Source organism: Aythya fuligula, chromosome 3 (assembly GCF_009819795.1).
Source record: "Aythya fuligula isolate bAytFul2 chromosome 3, bAytFul2.pri, whole genome shotgun sequence".
NCBI classification, from domain to species: domain Eukaryota; kingdom Metazoa; phylum Chordata; class Aves; order Anseriformes; family Anatidae; genus Aythya; species Aythya fuligula.
The window spans coordinates 80,513,948-80,531,797 of NC_045561.1; the positions used below are offsets into that span (position 1 = coordinate 80,513,948).

At 38.8% G+C, this 17,850-nt stretch overlaps 1 protein-coding gene across 1 annotated transcript in view; it reads right to left on the reverse strand.

Moving 5' to 3' along the window:
- SAMD3 (sterile alpha motif domain containing 3) overlaps positions 1-15,594 on the reverse strand; it is a 36,190-nt gene extending 20,596 nt beyond the window's left edge. The window contains 7 exon segments of the mRNA XM_032184479.1: positions 3,292-3,380; positions 3,685-3,870; positions 10,350-10,427; positions 12,401-12,408; positions 12,470-12,493; positions 14,605-14,795; positions 15,516-15,594. Coding sequence (XP_032040370.1) covers positions 3,292-3,380; positions 3,685-3,870; positions 10,350-10,427; positions 12,401-12,408; positions 12,470-12,493; positions 14,605-14,795; positions 15,516-15,594 — 655 coding nt within the window.
- Positions 15,595-17,850: the final 2,256 nt, after the last annotated feature.

A 17,850-nucleotide genomic window follows, 5' to 3' on the forward strand; every position in this document is an offset into this window, starting at 1 on the left:
AAAAAAACTGAATACTCAAAGAGTTTTGCAAATAAATTTGTTCCTGTCATGAAAACACAGCTTTATTGGTACGAATTTAGGCTCTTCTATGTACATTGCTCTACATTTTACAGCCAATCTTACCCCTTTCCGAATTCCTAATCTATTTCATTTCCATGAAAGTGTTGCAACAAAATTGCTGACATTTCCAATTTGAAGTTCTTCATTACATCAAGTTGTGTATCCTTGGATTCTATGTTTTTTGTCTGAAGAAAAAGCTAGTTTCAGAATATCAAGATATCTCAAGGGGAGAAATTTCCATTTTCTCAGTCAAAGCACAGCTGCCTGCTGGTGCCCACCCATGACATGAAGATATGCACATAATTGCAAAGAAGAACCCAGATCAGTTTCTACTGCATCATTCCAGCAACCAAGACACATCCATTTTTGGTGAAGGGCTCCAAACTGTTCCGTTTAAGAGTTAAAAAATAACTACCTGCCCCAGCAGTTTCCCAGTGTATGGCATTAAGAACTAACAGCCTCTTGCACATCTGAGCAGATTCTGCGGCCACACTTAAAGAGCCTGCTTTCCAAAGTACTTCCTCCAGCCCAAAAGGTAAGCACTTCGGTTCCTCTTAAGCATGAATTTAGAGTTTAACTGAATCTATGAGCTGGGGCATACCACAGCAATAAATAAAGGACACTCAATTAATCTCATTAACAATACAGTGAGGGAACACTACAATGTAATTACCCCAGAGTATTTTCAGTTTCTTTAAAAAAAGAAAAGCGCATGCAACTCCGCCCCCCCCCCCCCCATCTCCCATTTCCTAAGAAATTAGACATCAGAATACTTGACAACATGCTTTTCAGTATTCTGAATTAACTCAAATAACTTCATTAATCTACTGGCCCTGGAAACAGGTATTTCCCCAGAGGCCTGCCTTGCTGAATTGCTATGGTTGGTGTCCCTTTATCCAGCCTTACGGCACACCAAAAGGTGGAGTTCGCCCTATCAAGCCCAGGCATCAATGCACAGTTCCTTTGTAGTCCTCAGAACAAGAGCTTGCACAGTGTTCTTCCTCTCTTCCTAATGTAGGACCTTAAAACATTACATAAGTTTCATCTCCTGAGGTTTAATACTATAGCTAACATATACATAACTAGGTTTCTAGCCTAGAATTCTATTCTCATTTTACAGTTTTCTTTTTCTATTTCTAGCTATCAGTCCTCAAATAACATGCTTTATGCTTCACCCCTGAATTATTTTATTGATGGTTTTCTCAGATGCTTTCATTGTACTGTTCAAAAAATTGTAGTAACAGCTATCTAAGGATAATATATGAGTTAAATGGGTTCAAAATGATCAAAAAGTAATATTTTACTTGCATAACAAGACCTGTGATTCATTACTGTTATCAGGAACAACAATTCTATTCCTATATTAGCCTGAGGCAATTTTAAGTGAAGTACCTACAGACACTTCACTTTTTTGAGCTGCTGAAGACATCTCTTCTGTGGTTAAAGTGGTGGTTAGCTAGTAGATTTTTGTTGTTCATTTGTTTCTTTAAAAGTATTACGAATGCAGGATTGCCAATTCAGTTTTGTGCCAAGTCTCACACTAAGTAGTTATGCATATGATGATAAGGTTTGTTTTAAGCCCTTGCTGCTATAATACACAACTATTTCCAATAAATAAAAAAGTATTTATAGTCTCCATGACTGCAGAGGTGGAAAAAGTGTCTAACAGTATGTCCAAAAAAAAAAAAAAAAAAGTAATTTGTCTTCCCCTCTCCTCCAAACTTAGCTATACAGACCTTTAGTGTATGTTTTTCCTACCTCAAGCAAGGCAATGGAGAGAAGCTTGCCCAGAAGCATTAGGCTAGCGATATTGAGAACAATTTCAGCTGCCTGGCTTACCAGTGGTGGTGTCTTCCAGGTTCACTTTCTAGTACGTGTGAAAGAAATATCAAAAGACATAGAAAGACTGCTCTGAAATCTCTGCCACACCGTGCAGGCAATTTCTGCCAGCACCACTTTGGGGATTGATACCTGGAAAGCAATGAGCTATTTCCTGAAGTATGGGTTTATAACTACCTTCAGTAAGCCTATGCTTTTGCTGCAGTGAAAGCCCTTTGAAAGCCCAGTTTAAGAACCTCTGTTTAAAAACAGTTTTTAAAAAGTTAAAGGCTGTGAAAAGGGCTTTGGAAACACCCAGAAGCACGTTCCAGCCGGCCTTCACAAAGGATGCCAAATGAAGTCCTAACATTGCCCAAGACCCAGGCAGGGGACTCCCACTGGGGCATTCAGAGAGGTCTTCTGAATGAAGCAAGGGGGGGCTGCAGCTCTTGTTTCTCCACTCCTCTTCCCCCTCTCTTTTTGAAGAAGTGTTTGTTTTCTTTACTCTTTTGCCTCTTACAATGCCTGACCTCAGTCTCATCTGAATAACCTCCACTTAATCCTCACACTTTTTAATTCTCAAAATCGTTTTGCTTTCTGCAGTAACTGTACAGATACGTATTTATGTACATTTAAAGCTAACAGTCCCCTTCGAGTCTCACAATCTTTTACAAAAAGCTATAAAAGTGTCACATGGCAAAGCAATGATGTGAAGTCAGAAGGTGAATGTTGTCCTTTGAGACGAAGATATGTATTCTAAGTCACAGGAGTAGAGGAAAAACAATGTGGTTCAATTTTACTAGTCATCTCCTTCCACTGCTTTCACATATGTCCCTGCCAAGATCCCAATCAATGTTTTTTAAAGTTTCAATAATAATAATAATTTATAAACGAGTAGATTGCTGACATACCTAGAATGGCAGAAACACTATATGATTTAGTTGTATATCTAAAGCATAAATGATTATAAAGAATTGCAAGAAGATAAGTCTTAAATTAGTCCACATAGAAACAGAGGTTTTTGTTTGTTTATTTTTAAGAGGTTTGGCTTCTCTTTTCTTTTAGAAAGAAAAACAAAATCACATTTACTCTAATTAATCCTTTGGGCAAAATTAAGCCAGAAAGAAGCTGTACCCAGCGAGCAACCAGGGACTTCAAATATGGTCCTCAATAATCTCAGTGTGGCTTTGAGGAGTGGATACAGCTGAATGAACCTTTAATTAATACCATGAAATAAGAATGTGATTTGGCAGGCACGTCAAAGTGAAGCTTACAGCTCTGAATAAAAACAGCATACAAGAAATTGATATCGATGTATCGATTTGCTCTGAAGTGTTATTTTCTTGTAATTGACCGGGGGGGAGGGGGGCGGTAATTTCATTATTTTTCAAGATGGAGTACTATTTACAGTACTTACAAAGCCATTCCCATCATCATCCAGAAACGGGTATGCCTGCAGCAAAGCACTGACAACAAAGTTGTATTGCTGGCTGTTCGGATACCTGTGCAAACAAGACGGGGATGTAAAATAAATAGTCGGTGTTACTGATTGTGTTCAAGAGTGTATGCAGGCCATACTGATACATATTAAACTGTATGTTCCCAAATTATTTTTAAGACTATCAATTCGATCCAAACAAGAACTTCAAGACTTCGTGCAATCTTACTGTTGGCATCAACAGGTTTGAAGTCTTCAGCCTGCTCTATTTCAGTAAGCATATGAAGAAAAGCTTTACATTCAATTGAAAATTTACTTCTGCAGCCAATTGGTAATACCCCCCAATAAACCTATCAATATTTACTTACAGCGATCCTGCTAGGTATTTTGTCATGTCTGCTTGCAAACATTCAATTATCCTTATTCTCATACTGTGATCAGGGCATTTTTTTTCTGCTAATAAAATCTTGACATCATAAGGAAAAGCTGGCAACGTATAAGAATTTGTCCAGTGCAACATCTTACATACTGCAGAACATGATCTCAGATTTCTTCTGAAAAAGATTATATTATTGTGAACACTTCCTCTATGGCAATGCAAATAAGAAGGAAAGACAAATACAAACAATAATTCAATAAAAAGTAAAGTTACTGCTATACATATTCAAATCTTGCTCTCTTAGTTTCTACATTAAAATTACTTACAAAAACTGCGATCAAAACATATGGAATTAAAAACTTATGTCAAACACAAAATGTTAGTCAGTAAACAGTGTATGAAGTGCTAGAAAATGGTCAATAACTACAAGCAGAAGAAGTCACGAGGGACTTGCTACCATTGCAATATAACTGCATCTTCCTTTTGCAGTTTTTCCTGCAGTCCTGCTAATTTACTAATGAAAGTTATCCAAACAGATTAATAGAAAAAATTCTTATACAAGATATTTGCTAAAATTGTCCTCCCTAAGGGGAAAGCAGTGAATGGATGAGGACAGTTAATCAACTCAGTGAGTGAAAACAAAGCACAAACAGCCTGTAAGTACTCACACCTACAGCCCCAAGTAGAGCCATCAGCAGTATTTACAAATGGCACACCCCAGGCAGTGTGAGCCTGAGACAGGAAATCAGCACTAGCTATCTGAAATGATTCTCTCCTCCAAAGAATCTGCCAACCCCTAATGCTGGAGGAATGCAAGGTAAAATAGAGGATAACAGAACTGTAAGTCAACCAAGAGCCACCTACAGGGTGGTTGTGGCATCCTCTGACAGCTTCCCGACTGCAGTAACCTGGAACCAATTAGTAATCTCACATGGGAGGTAACAAAGAGAGCTTAAAAGCCCTGTTACATGTATAATATCACTGCAATTCATGTTTGCTTGAATTTAAATTGCAGAGAATAATTTGAAGGCAACTAAGAGACTTACAAAAACATCAGACTTTTGCCACCTGGACACCACCCTGTGTAACCCGTTCTAGGTGACCTTGCCTGAGCAGGAATGTTGGACCAGATAACCTTCTGAGCTCCCTTTCAGCCTCAACCAGTCTGTGATTACAATAAAAATCTTTTAAAGATGCTATCTGCTAAGTGTAGATGCTTGCAAAGTACATATATACAGATATCTATACCACCAGGACAGCAGGGCTTGTCACATGTGACAGCATCTTGGGAAGACCAATGCCATCATCCCAACATCCCCCCCTTTCTTCTCCTTTCTCACAGCTGTTATTACTAAGCATGGTGCCACGTGGTGTTGGACACCCCTTTGGGCAGCCTGGGCCAGCTGTCCTGGCTGTGTCCCCTCCCAGCTAATGGGGCACCCCCAGCCTCTGAGGACACTGGCAGGGTAGCACCAGGAGCACGAAAGGTCTTGGCTCTGTGTGAGCATTGCTCTGCAATGACTAAAACAGTGTGTTATCACACGAATCATTGCTGAAAACACTTTCATCAAAAATCCAAAACAGCATCACATGAGCCTCTACAAAGAAAATTAACTCAAAACCAGACACAACTATGATGTGGAAGAAAATACTGCTGGATACAGTCAACATACCTAAGTTTTCACTACAAAAGCTCTCTTCAGTGGCCTATAGGCAGAGCCTACAGTCTTTATTAAAGTAGAATCCTCTACTTTCATCAACTTTACTGATGAAGCCAATATAGCAGACAGGGTGCTCCCAGTTACTACATACTATTTTCAACAAGCTGTCATTTAAACTAGCACAAAGTACAGTAATTTAAGATATACGGTAATATGTAGCTGAGCAGCACTAATTTCTACTGTTCTTAATAACTGTGACGGAATTACCATTTTGAAAAATGAAAAAGTTGAGCAGATTTTCAAGCAAACCTAAGACTACAAGGGCTCTCCACAGCTTCCCTCAGCCACACGTTAGTTTTCCAAATAAGTGTAGTCATTTACTTCATGAAATGAATTTTTTATTGGGTTGTAGCTGGGTTTTGTTGGGCTAATAGTCATGGTTACATGTAATTCTCCCCTCTACATTTGTCAGTAGGAGGAGAAAAAAAAAGTACTCCAAGTTTCATTTCATGCTCCAAGTTTCTCTTTAGCCTTACCCAATCCAGAGTATGTCCAAACAAGCACCGAAGATTACTTTAATCCTCACAGTGCAAGACATTTAATATTTTATTAGCTTTTGTTGAAATCATTCCTGTTAGGCTGTCACATTAAATATGTGCTGTAATATTTTAAAATTAAATAAAAGTTTATTTGAAAAGACAACTCCATTCTAAAAATTATTCCCAGAAATGATCGCTTGCAAATTTGTTCAACTAAACGAAGAGTTCAGTTAAACTATACATGCACTGTGATTTATTCAAATAGTTGAGACTTTCCCTGGTTTTGAATAACAGCATTACAGTTAGATTTAGGTACAAAAAGATGTAACCTGCTTCCGACCATACCCCTCCAGTCTTCTAGATTATTTGAGACACAATGAGAGAATTAAGATCCCCAAAGGCAAATTACTACACCTTTTCTCCTGGTTTGTGAGACTGAAGCTCAAATAACCCAATGACTGTTGCAGTCCCACTTTTCCCTTGCTGTCACAGGTCTCTACTTTTTCCTTACTGGTACTGGGAATCTTCTAACATTGATTCAAGTTATTTCAGGAAACTACAGTGATGACGTTATTCATTTTCCCTCTAGGTTTAATTTTCTCAATGTTTAGATTACTTAACTGGTAAGGTGAGGAAAATTCCTGCACAGAGAAAGCAAGACAGACTCTTTATGGTTAGCTATAGTATGGAGCTGCATCGAAAGAAGCACCTTCTCAGTAAGGGCACAAATAGTTAATGAGCTTTTGATCATTCAGATTTTGTAGATGACCACTTTCCTTCCTGCACTAAATGACAACACAGTTTCACACAGTTACACCTTTCTCTGGCTCCATTACAGGCTTACACAGCTCATGCAAGGATGTTCACTGAGACATGAAAGTTAATAACACAATTACTCATATAACCCAGCTGAAGAGAGATCGTTATATCTACTAGAAATCATTCTGATGACCTCAAAAATAAGGCTTCTGCACTGAAGCAAAAAAAACTCTTAAGGAACATAAAAAGGGGCAGAATTCAAAAGATTTTCTTCAAAGACAATTGCTGTATATCTGTATGTTTAAAACACATGAAATACAGACCAACAATATTGGTGCATGGGTAATGGGGAAGCATTCTGCTTGCCCGCAGTCCGTGTCAGTAGGGCATGAAGAGGATGAGTTCAAACACTGCACTGATACATGCTGATGGTCACCCAACCTGGAGAGGGTTTGCAGCAAGTTCCACTGAGCAAGTGAATGAATGGTGGCTTGCAACCCAGCAGGCCAGTGGTGACAGTCATCTTGGAGATGGGAGCCAAATTTAATTAAAAATAAATACACCAAGAGTGGCAAAATAGAATAAGCCCAAAATTACGTGGGCACCAGCACCAATATAATGGGAATGGCCTTATTAGTATATTGGTACCTTGCAGGCCCAGATTTAATTGAACACCAAAAACATGTCCTTAACTTGTAGCAAATGAGAAGTGCAAGGCTGTCAAGGCTGGACAGAGGTTGTTATACTACTTGTGCACACAAACCTGCTCTGAACAAATGACTTGAAGTCTCAGACAGTAAGTCTGTTATACTACAGCTACAGAGCACAACTTTATAGGAAGAACAAATGTACAAATAAACATGTACTGGAGCATCACGCAAAAGCAAACATCTGGACTGCCCCACTGGAAACGGGGGGGGGGGGGGGGGGGTTAGGTGATACATTACGTTTGTCCTTTGATAAACAAGCACCTTGAGGAAAGGCAGAGAGGACAAAGCAACCAATAAAAGGATGGTTTTCACAGTAGTGTCAGGTATTTACAAGCAACGACAGCCTCTGTCTTAGCAACAAGACAAACACAGGGCTGCTGGGAGACTGCTAGCACTTCGATAGCAAAAAGCAGTTATTGAGGAAACGTATTTGTTGAGTTGCCCTCTGTATGCTATACTGTTGTCTTCACAAAAATGCACTTCAAGTTTAATCTTCTTGGGGGCTCAGCAAAAAGACTGCCTGTTTCACTTCTATAGCTGCTAGCTAGCAAAATGTTGTTCTGCAAGAAAAATAAAGTTATACAATAATTGCTGCAGCCAGTTACTCTTTATTTTTGTGTTTAAACAGCTTGCTCTGCTCTCTTTGTAATACTTAGTAATGCAGAAGAATATATAATAGTTGTTAGAACTGCCTACACAAGAAACTTTGAGCCAATTCATCAGCAGCAATAATTTGTAAAAGAACAAAGAACACATGATTTCATTTCAAACGAAGCTACATGCATTACTAAAGCTGTAGATGTATGGGAAAACAAAAGAAGAAAAAATTAAGCTTAAAAAGATTGGAGAGATTGGAGAAACTAAGAACCAGATGCCATAAATAAATGTTACCTTGGCCAAAGGTCAGTCCCTTGAACTGAATATTTAAATCAAAGTCACTGAACTAAAATAACCCTTGCAAGAACTGGCTCAAAAAGTCCTTGTATGAACTGTTTTGCCACAAAATAAGTGAGGTGGGAATACCCATTAAAGGGCAGTAGAAGTTGTTCTTACTCTTAGCTTCTCTTCCAAATCTAGCCTGGCTGTTGAGAGGGTTATGTGCCCTCCTTCCCATTCTGAAGAAGACAATCCAGAGTAATTAATTTGTAGAGCTGCCCCCCTGTATTGCTGTATTTTCCTTTTCCCCACTAATTAGGAATAGAGAAGAAAATGGAAGGAAAAAAAACAGAACTGCACAGACTTTAAAACATTATAAATTTAAAACAATGAACAACAACAAAAAAGACACCTCTGCAGCTGATAAAACAAATGCCAGATTAACATGCCAAAACACACACAAAAAACCATCATTAATCTGATGCGGAAGAAACACTTTTTTCCATGACATTTAATGTATTCTTAGACTAAAACCAGAGTGTATGCAGTGGGGGGAAGAGAGAAATTGTGCAGAAAATCAGCTGAGTATGTATATTAGCAGAGTAGACCAGGGGTTACTTTCATACCCTAGGCTAAGAACATGTCCTTATAGTCAAACCAATTTTCTATTCCCATAATCATATTTTTAAAAGAAATATCGTATTCAACTCTTCACAACCTGTTTACAGCTAGCATTAAAATTTCTATCAGTAGCTAAAAATGCAATAAAGGAGCACTGGGGAGGTAGGGGGGGGATAATTCTGTAATTCCATATTAATCAGTGGGTCGAGTCATAGACATATTTAAACAAGAGCATTCACCTCCAAAAATAATATTTCACTAGGGATAAAGCTACTGCAGCAGTTAATGGATGCCAGGGATGCTCAATTCCATCTTAAGACTAAATCAGTTAGTTAAAACAGCTATTTTGGAAAAAGACATTTGCCAGCTTCTCATCTGACCTTTAAAGAGAAGCCCTCATAAAATTTGCTTGGGTCTTCAAGACTATAAATCATCACAGCTCCACTGATTTTCAGGGCACCTACTGCTTCACAAGGGGCATTTCCATTTACAGCTGACTTTGTTTTCCTCCTTTCCTACTTCTTTGTCCCAAGGTGAATTTGCATTGCTCTTTTGCAGTCCTTTTCCCTTAACAGGCCATTATGGGCCTTTGAAAGCTTTGTACTGAGAACATTTTCTAAAGCTGGTCTATTCTGAGCTAGGCTGATTCACACATTTAAAACTCTGAATACAGCACAAGGCAAATTACTCACCATTAATTAAAAATAAGTATCCTATGGAAGTAAGGGCTAAAAACCATCATGGCAGAAAGATTTCAGTGAAACAACCCCTTGGAATAAGCTATTAAATAAAGTCCTACGTGGTTCACTATGCCACCTTTGCTATTCCTAGAAGTCTTATCACTAACTTTTTTTTTTTTTTTTTAAGTGACAAAATAGACAATTCTACAGGAAGATCTCCACTTACTGCAGAACACTGAGGCCATCAGTCACATGCTTGGGGGAGAAATGATAGCAAGGTGGGGAATAATAAGGGGAGTAATAAAGATAAGAAAACAACTACCATGGAAGAGAAACATGACTCTTCCAACATTAGCTGCCTAGCTCTGAGAGGAAAAGCAACCATCTTGCCTCCAGATTTTAAGGAGGCTCATTTTGACACGCAAGGAATATATGTGCACAAAGGGAATCTGCATGCCTACTTTCTTAAGCACTGTATTTAAGGTGCATGAAGCACATGATTTTGTATGTACCGATATTCCACTCAGTAATGATTAGTTTGCTAGAATGCTATTCAAAGATCTGTGAAAAAGGACTTTTAAGAACTAAAGAAATAAGGACAAGCCTGTATTGTGCTGTCATACAGAGAACAACAACAAAAAAACCCTCTCATCTGACCATTTTGTTTAGTTGATTCCTAGTACACTTCAAATCCTGCTGTTTTCTAAATACACCTGATTAAACCCAAACCTGACCTCCAATACTTAGGACAAATACTATGTCATTTACAAAAAACAAGTAAAATTTAGTAAATGCATTATGAACTTACTTTTGCTTTAGCACTCTTTGATCAGTTAGTCCTTCTTCATTTTCAGTTGAAGACAAATACAGTTTCTGCTCCACAGGACTAAAAGTACTTAGTATCTGCCTTTCAGTGTCCCTGAAATAAAAAGTAAATAAATAAAAATAAGTCAGTCGAGATTTGTGCAGCTTATGGAAAAAAAAATAAATAAATAAAACCTCAAGGTGTTAAAATACTAGTGGCAGAAATAGAAAAAGAAAAAAATAACACAGAATAAGCAGGAGTTTACATGGTGCTGATACTGTCTCTTAATCAAACACAGTTCAATTACCCAACAACTCTTACAAGCTGAAAGGAAAACTATAAAAAATATCATCCAGCAGTATTCCAATTCCTACACAATAAAAAAAACTGGGAATAACTAACCACTACAACATGCTGGTGTGCATGGGGAGTGAATTACAGAATATTGCACAGTAGTTTCTATTCAGCTAGAACTTTGAACATCCCCCACTCCCTTCTCCCTTCCCCAGGGCTAAACCTATCTATAACCTTTGAGACAATTTTACATTACTCTGACCATTCTACCAGATCCCCAAACACTACCTGGTCTCCTGATTATTTGCTCAAACTCCAGTCAGTCACTTGCACCAAAAACTCCAGATAATCCACTTTGCTACATGCCAGAAATCCCTACACAAAACCACTGCTTTCTATTTCACCTTTGCATCCACCTCCCTCCCTCTTCTCCCCTTCCTGTTCTTTCTTCTTTTGCTTTCAGAAGTCAACATCAGTAGTTTTGCCGTGTCAGACAGGAGCTACTATTATGCTGTCAAGAATACATAACAATCATCAACTGGTTTTTGACTTACAGATGAGAGACACAGATGAACTTGGTGACTTCCCTAGCCAGATGCTAGAGGCTCCATACTTCCCTGGACTTTTATTTATTTATTTACCTACTATAATCGATTAGGCTTTACCCAATCATAGCTAAAGCTACAGGGGACCAGGGAACACAATTACAAGCATTCTTTAACGTCAGCACATTCTGTACAACAACATGGTCAATCAACATCACAGATTCAGTCCACCAAGAGACTCACGGGCTATTCTCCGGCCACTAACTAAACCACTTCTCAGAAAGCAGCATAAAAATTTTCTTAGTGAAGCCACCAAGGTGATATCATCACAGATTACACTACTTCAAGCACTACCGCTGGAGCCTTTCTGAGACTTGCTAGAACCTGGCTTAGGGAAAAAGTAAACATGCATTAAAGAACTAGATCTTCCACAAGTTATGACACGTGGAACTCTTCGGGGATGACATAGGTTCTTTTTGTACCTTATTTCTTCAGAAGCTGTGAACTCCAAAGATGCCCTATAAACTGTTCCAGCCTCAGCTACACTCACACATGAAATGCTATTGCTACAAGTGGCATTACTGTTTGGTAGGTTTACACAGGGAGTTTTCCCTTTTCATGAATTAACACAGCTCTACAGTACATGTTTTTTCAGCTATCTAGTTAAAACCAGAAAAATCCAGTACTTTCCATATGCGGCTCCTAGCTACAATCAAACTTGGAAGTGGAAAGCACCTTAACAATTACTTGGTAATGTCTTTGCACGAGGTCCTCATATGCACATAACAAGTGACAAAACAAAATGCTGTTCCTATGTCCTAATCTAAACTGCTGGAGACACAAGTCATGCTCAGTATTCCTTCAGAAATCCATTACTTCTGAACAGGAAGTGTTGACCCATCATAATTGAAACTCTAAGTCCAGTCAATAAATAAGGATTTTGTTCCTAGCAGAGAGAGGTGAACTAAACTTACTGAGTTAGCTAAAATGTGGACAACAGGAAGAAGAACTGGGCAGGCAGGAGTGTACCATCAAGCACTGGGGTAGCATTCACAGGGGAAATATGAAAGGGAAATAAAGCTTACAGCTTTTGGAAGCTCCACAGCAGTTTTACTGACCCACAACATAGCTAAGATGCTGCTTTCTCCCTTGCCCCTGATGCTGAGCACTGCCTCCCCTGTCCTAGCACTCACAGGGGGAGTTAATTATGGGAACTGGCTTGACTGAGAAACACCACTGCAGGACAGACAAGGTAGTTTGTTTTCACCTGGACTCTGGCACCACAGGGGAAGGGTTAGGAACATGCAACTGTGGAATTTCAGGCTCAGTTTTTGCAGTTGTCCCCAGCACAATGTTGTGTGTAATATATGCATACTATTACAGTGATTAATCCCTGAATGAGGTCAAAAGAAGTTCTTACAGGACTTTGTTCAGACAGACACATCTGTTCACCACAGAGCTACAACATTAAGATAAGCATTCCGGAGTTAGCAAATGACATTTATAGCTGCCTGTGTATTAAGACACAGTAATACAAAACTAAAAGCTATTTTTACTGCAGGAGCATCACTCTACATACAAAACAGCTTTTAATTATCTTTAAAAAAATTAACTCATCCAAAAATATGGGAGTACAGGCACTTCTGAAATGTGCTTAGGAGTTGTATGATGAGATTCTTGGCTGTGACATAGGAAGTGTTTCAGAAGCAGTAGCTTATTTACCCAACTTCCCTGTAAATAGAAGAGTACCAGTATCTTGTTCTTCAGACAACAATAAGACTAAGTAGGGAAAGATTTTGAAGTAAATTATATTCACTAATATTTGAAGTTTCTAGTATTTTTTTTTCTTTTCAAAGTCTGCAGAACCCCACAGAAAAGAACCCCTCACAATATTGCAACAGAATGCTCTTTGTGAGACATCAAGGCCTGATCTGTAGGACTGCAAGCACAAAGGGAACAGTGACACCTGAGAAGCAGTCTAGCCAAACACACCTGGTGAACTCAAGGATCTTAATATTAAAAGGATCTTAATATTAAAAACTGTTTTCAAACTACCTTAAGTATAAGAATATGTCTTCCATAATCCCTTGCTGTACAGCCTAAGTACCTCCTGTACTTCAGATGAGGTACAGGGCCTACATGAAGAAAGATGCCTGCTTTACCTCCAGAGAAGGAGCTTCCGATGAATCGAGTGAAGCAGGAACCTTGTGCAAAGAACCAAGTCTATGACAAATCATATATTCAGAGACATCAGCTTCTTAGTTCAACTCCCTCCAAGAGTACAGGACCATTTAAACAGAGCGTTTCATAAACGCTTCCAGGAGGACAAAAGGATTTTTCTATATGAGCATTTTAGTTCTTCTTATGAATGCAGTTTGGTAAGAAGTAACCCAGTCATCACCATTTACTATGCTTTGCTTTGTACTGTGGAGTCTATGTGGAGTCAACCTAGGTGCCCTTTAAAAAAAGCAAATGCTGCAGAGAATGCTCTACTTCTACTGGGCTACTACTATGTGCCAGTGCAGACTTAGTGCTTAAGCCCTTTCCTTGAAAATATGGGAAGGGAATGTGCCCTCATAAGAAGAGCATTTTGTGCCATTGCAAATCTTTCCCTGTTTTCAGGACTCTTGAGATTGGAAGAGATGATAAGACTCAGGATGTCCCTCTTCAGCCAAGACATGAAGAAGAAAAGGGAAAAAACAAAAAAAAAAAAAAAAAAAAAAAAAAAACAAAAAAAAACAGAGTAAACCCAACTCCTTCCTTCCTTCCCTCCCTGCCCTCCCCCTCTCCTTCCCCCCCCCACCAAAGGGAAAAAAAAAAAAAAAAAAAAAAAAAAACAGCCAAACAAAACAAAAAAAGCTATTCAGCCAAGATCTGGAAAATGCTTGGGTAAAATAATCTCTGTGGAGTTTGTTTTCTAAAAATCTTTCTAGCTCTTTTTTGAGTAGCACACACTGGTATTATTAAATGCTTACACCTGATCAGATTCGGAATGTCCTTTGAGAGCTCAGACTTAAATACATCTATGACACAAACATTATCTCTAGCTAAATAGTGACTTTACTGTACAGCTTACAAACATTTAAAAGTAAATACCTCAAAAGCTTAATACCATAAATACAGAAGATTTCACCTAAAGTAATGGAAATTTGATTATGCTTCATGCAAGTTAAAACTTGGTCCTAGAACTGGAAGTGAACGGCAGTTTAAAATAATGGTGGTATTCAGGAATGTCGATGCTCCCTTTAAAAAATCCAAGTTATAACCATATTTTATATTTAACATGTTGTTAGAGATCATTCAGAGTATAAGAAATAGGTGCAACTTACAGCTGTAAAGATAGTAAATGTCAGTTTTAAAAGATTATGAGAAGAATACAGCTTTAGTCTGATATATTTTATGTGATGTTATGTACAGACTCACCCACTGATTGCTGGAAGTATTGGAGAAGCTGATTCACAGTAATATGTAAAGGGTTCTGGCCCATTCTTTTGTTGCTGGTATTTATTAATCAGGTCCATTAGCACTGCCTGGTGTCCAATCTTCTTCACCAGCTGCTGTACCATGCGATCATTAAGAGCCAGAAGAGCTGCTCCACTTACTTCTTCTTCTGCAGAGTGAAGGGGATAGGAGGATAGCAGTTATGGGGGATGCAATTTAGAGTCGCAGTAACATAATTTATGCCTGAAAACATGATGATGGAAGATAGGTCAAAGGCTTTCTGTTGTTGTTGTGTTTCTTCAACTGATAAAAAGAAGTTTCAGCTACTGTGCTTTCCAGTGCCAGAATTTCGGTCACTGGCCAGGTACCTTTCTGTACAAAAATGCTACATCAGAAATACACACGATCAGTGAACTATTTCAATGCATAAATCAGGCCTTGCTTTGACTACAGCAGACTTATTGTTAATTAAGGAAAGTAAGCTTTTTAAGGTACACAGCAAACAACATCTTCATACAACAATTCCTCATACTCTCTTGCAGAGTGTTTATATACTCAGACATAACACATTTGGATGCTACAGATGCATTATTTCAGAAGATGTACACAATATAAAATAGGCCCTGTTAAGCCTGTTACACCACCAGATTTGCTTCTGGAAGGTGTACCTATTTATATGCAGGCTTAATCTCACCCCCAGCATTCCTTGGAGACTTCATGATAAACCTGCACTCTTATTTTGATCTATCTGTTGCATGTCAGTCCTCTCCCTAATAGATTCCTATTGAAGTCTTAACTTAGCGTAAATGTAGATAGATACATATACACATTCCCAAAACAAGGTAGGCAATACCAATTAAAAACATAAAAGACAAACAAGAATGCTTACCACGAAATTTAGGAACTAGTTCTTCCAAATTCCTCTGTCTGAGCCAGTTGCAGACTTGATCAACCGACCAACTTTCCATCTTCGGGTGTCACAGTGCTAAATTTCACTGTGAAGCAAAAAGATGATTATTTTTACGCTGAACTCTGAGCTAAACTCCAACTGCAAGTAGAAAAAAAAAAATCCACTCTGCAAATACTGTTATATTTACATGTTCTTAATAAAGTGTGAGAATAATCCAACTAATGCCTGTTGCAAGTGGCAGCTTCCTCGGATCCCTCTTTCTTCACCTCCTCTCCTCTTCCTGCCTTCCCTCTGCTCTCAGAGGCAGCCTCATCCCTTATAAAACACGACCTGCTCCAGCACCATTAACACCCAGCTTTCCACACAGAGAGGAAAAACGGTGTGAAATTCACCACCACCACCACCACCCTCATCGGGAAATGGTTGACATTTTACAGAGAGAAAAAAATAAATACATCGGGTAAGAGTCTGTCACATATATGTTGGTAGCACATCAGGCACGTTAACCCCCTCAACACCACCGATAGCTAGCAAAGCGAATACTTAACCCCGGTTACCGGTAATTAGGGGCAACACTCCTGGGAAGCTGGGAACACAGGGAAGGGGAGGGGAGCGGAGGAGGCTACTCCCCTGGCATTTGCTGGTGGCACCCCTCAGGCCCCAGCCTCCCTGGGACACCACAGGGCGGCACAGGAGAAGGGGGTGATTGACCCCACCTGGCTGGGGTGTTGCTCAGTGTGTGCACCCAACGCCTACCAGTGCTCCTTCCCCAGGGAACTGCTGGGGACTATGCTCATCCTATTCTGCCAGCTGCTTGGCAGCAGAAAACTCTCTGAGACTGCTTTTCTCATGGACATAATTTAGCTCTGCTACATAAAGGAGCACTTGATGCTCTGTGTCTTGCATTCTGCAGCATTAAAGAAAATTATTCAAGCAAGTTTTTTAGATGAGAACATGAGTGTCTGGCATTGTTGGCCGAGCACTTCCTTGTTTAAAATAACGTCCACACGCATACCCTGAGCCTTCTGTCAGCTCCTAAGACAACATGAGGGTTTGCCCACGCAAACCTCATCAGGACCTGTTCCACTGCACTACCAAAAAAAAAAAAAAAAAAATGAGAAACATCTTTTCCATTTTCATCATTCGACAGCAGAGATCCCCCAAAATAGATGCACTCAGATTATGTGTTTGTGCTGGTACACTTCAGCAACTTAAAAGGGTTAAGTTTAAGAGGAATGTCTTTCTGAATTACATGAGTAGATTTAATTTGATATGACAACAGTAGCCATACAACTCCTCCTCCAGGCTAAGCAGCAATAACAGGGTGTGAAAAGTCATTATTTGTTGAGAACTCGGGTGTAAATTAAAAATCACACCTTCCTGTCGCACTTTTTACTTCCTTGCAAAGAGTAGAGGGGAAAGAAAAAAAAAAAAAAAAAACTTGAAAGATAAAACCCAATGCAAAGCAGAAAGATACTTGCCTTTTCAACCAAGCAGTGTCAAAGAAGATACATTAAAATGTTGGGAAGGTCACTGCTTCATCCTAGTAGAAGACTTGGATCCTGGAACAGTAATACTAAAGCAGACATGCATATAAGTAACATTTCAGAAAGTGTCAAACAAACTACAGCCATGCAAAACAATATGCATTTATATATCACTGTGAAGCTAACTCTACAGTAAAATGTCTATTTACACATGGAAATGGAGGTAGTGCACTTTAGGGGAGGAAAACGATGGCAGTTCATGGGCTCTTTTATAAAACAGGATATATATTAACTGTTACTACACAAATATTTTGAAATGCTTTTTAAAAGTGCTTTCACTTAATTGCAAATACATAAAGGAGCAAGGAAAAGAACACACCAGTCTTTTAGAAGCATTATGGAAGGAACCAAAAAAACTGAGCATGAAAGCTGATATTTGTCTTTATTAATAATTCTACTTATTACAGTAACATCAAAAGGCAATCTGGTGAAGGGCTCCCTGTAAAACACAAGAACGTTTATCTTCAGTCAATTCGTACAAGTCAGAACAAAACAAGAAACAATAACATAAACATTTTAAAGACATTTTAGCAATTTACAGCATGAGCATGACTTGAAGTCAAATTCAGAACAGTAATATGTGTGAGCGATCCTTGCGTGTTAATAAACACAGCCAGTTCCTGTGAGCCACTTAAAATACCTAGAGCAAATGTCTACTATTAGGACTTAACCAGACCTGGTTAATTAAAAGTAAAGCTGAAGACCTCAGGTATAGGTGTCTGCTGTTTTGGATTTTATTGTCTAAATGGTAAATAGAAAGGAGGTTC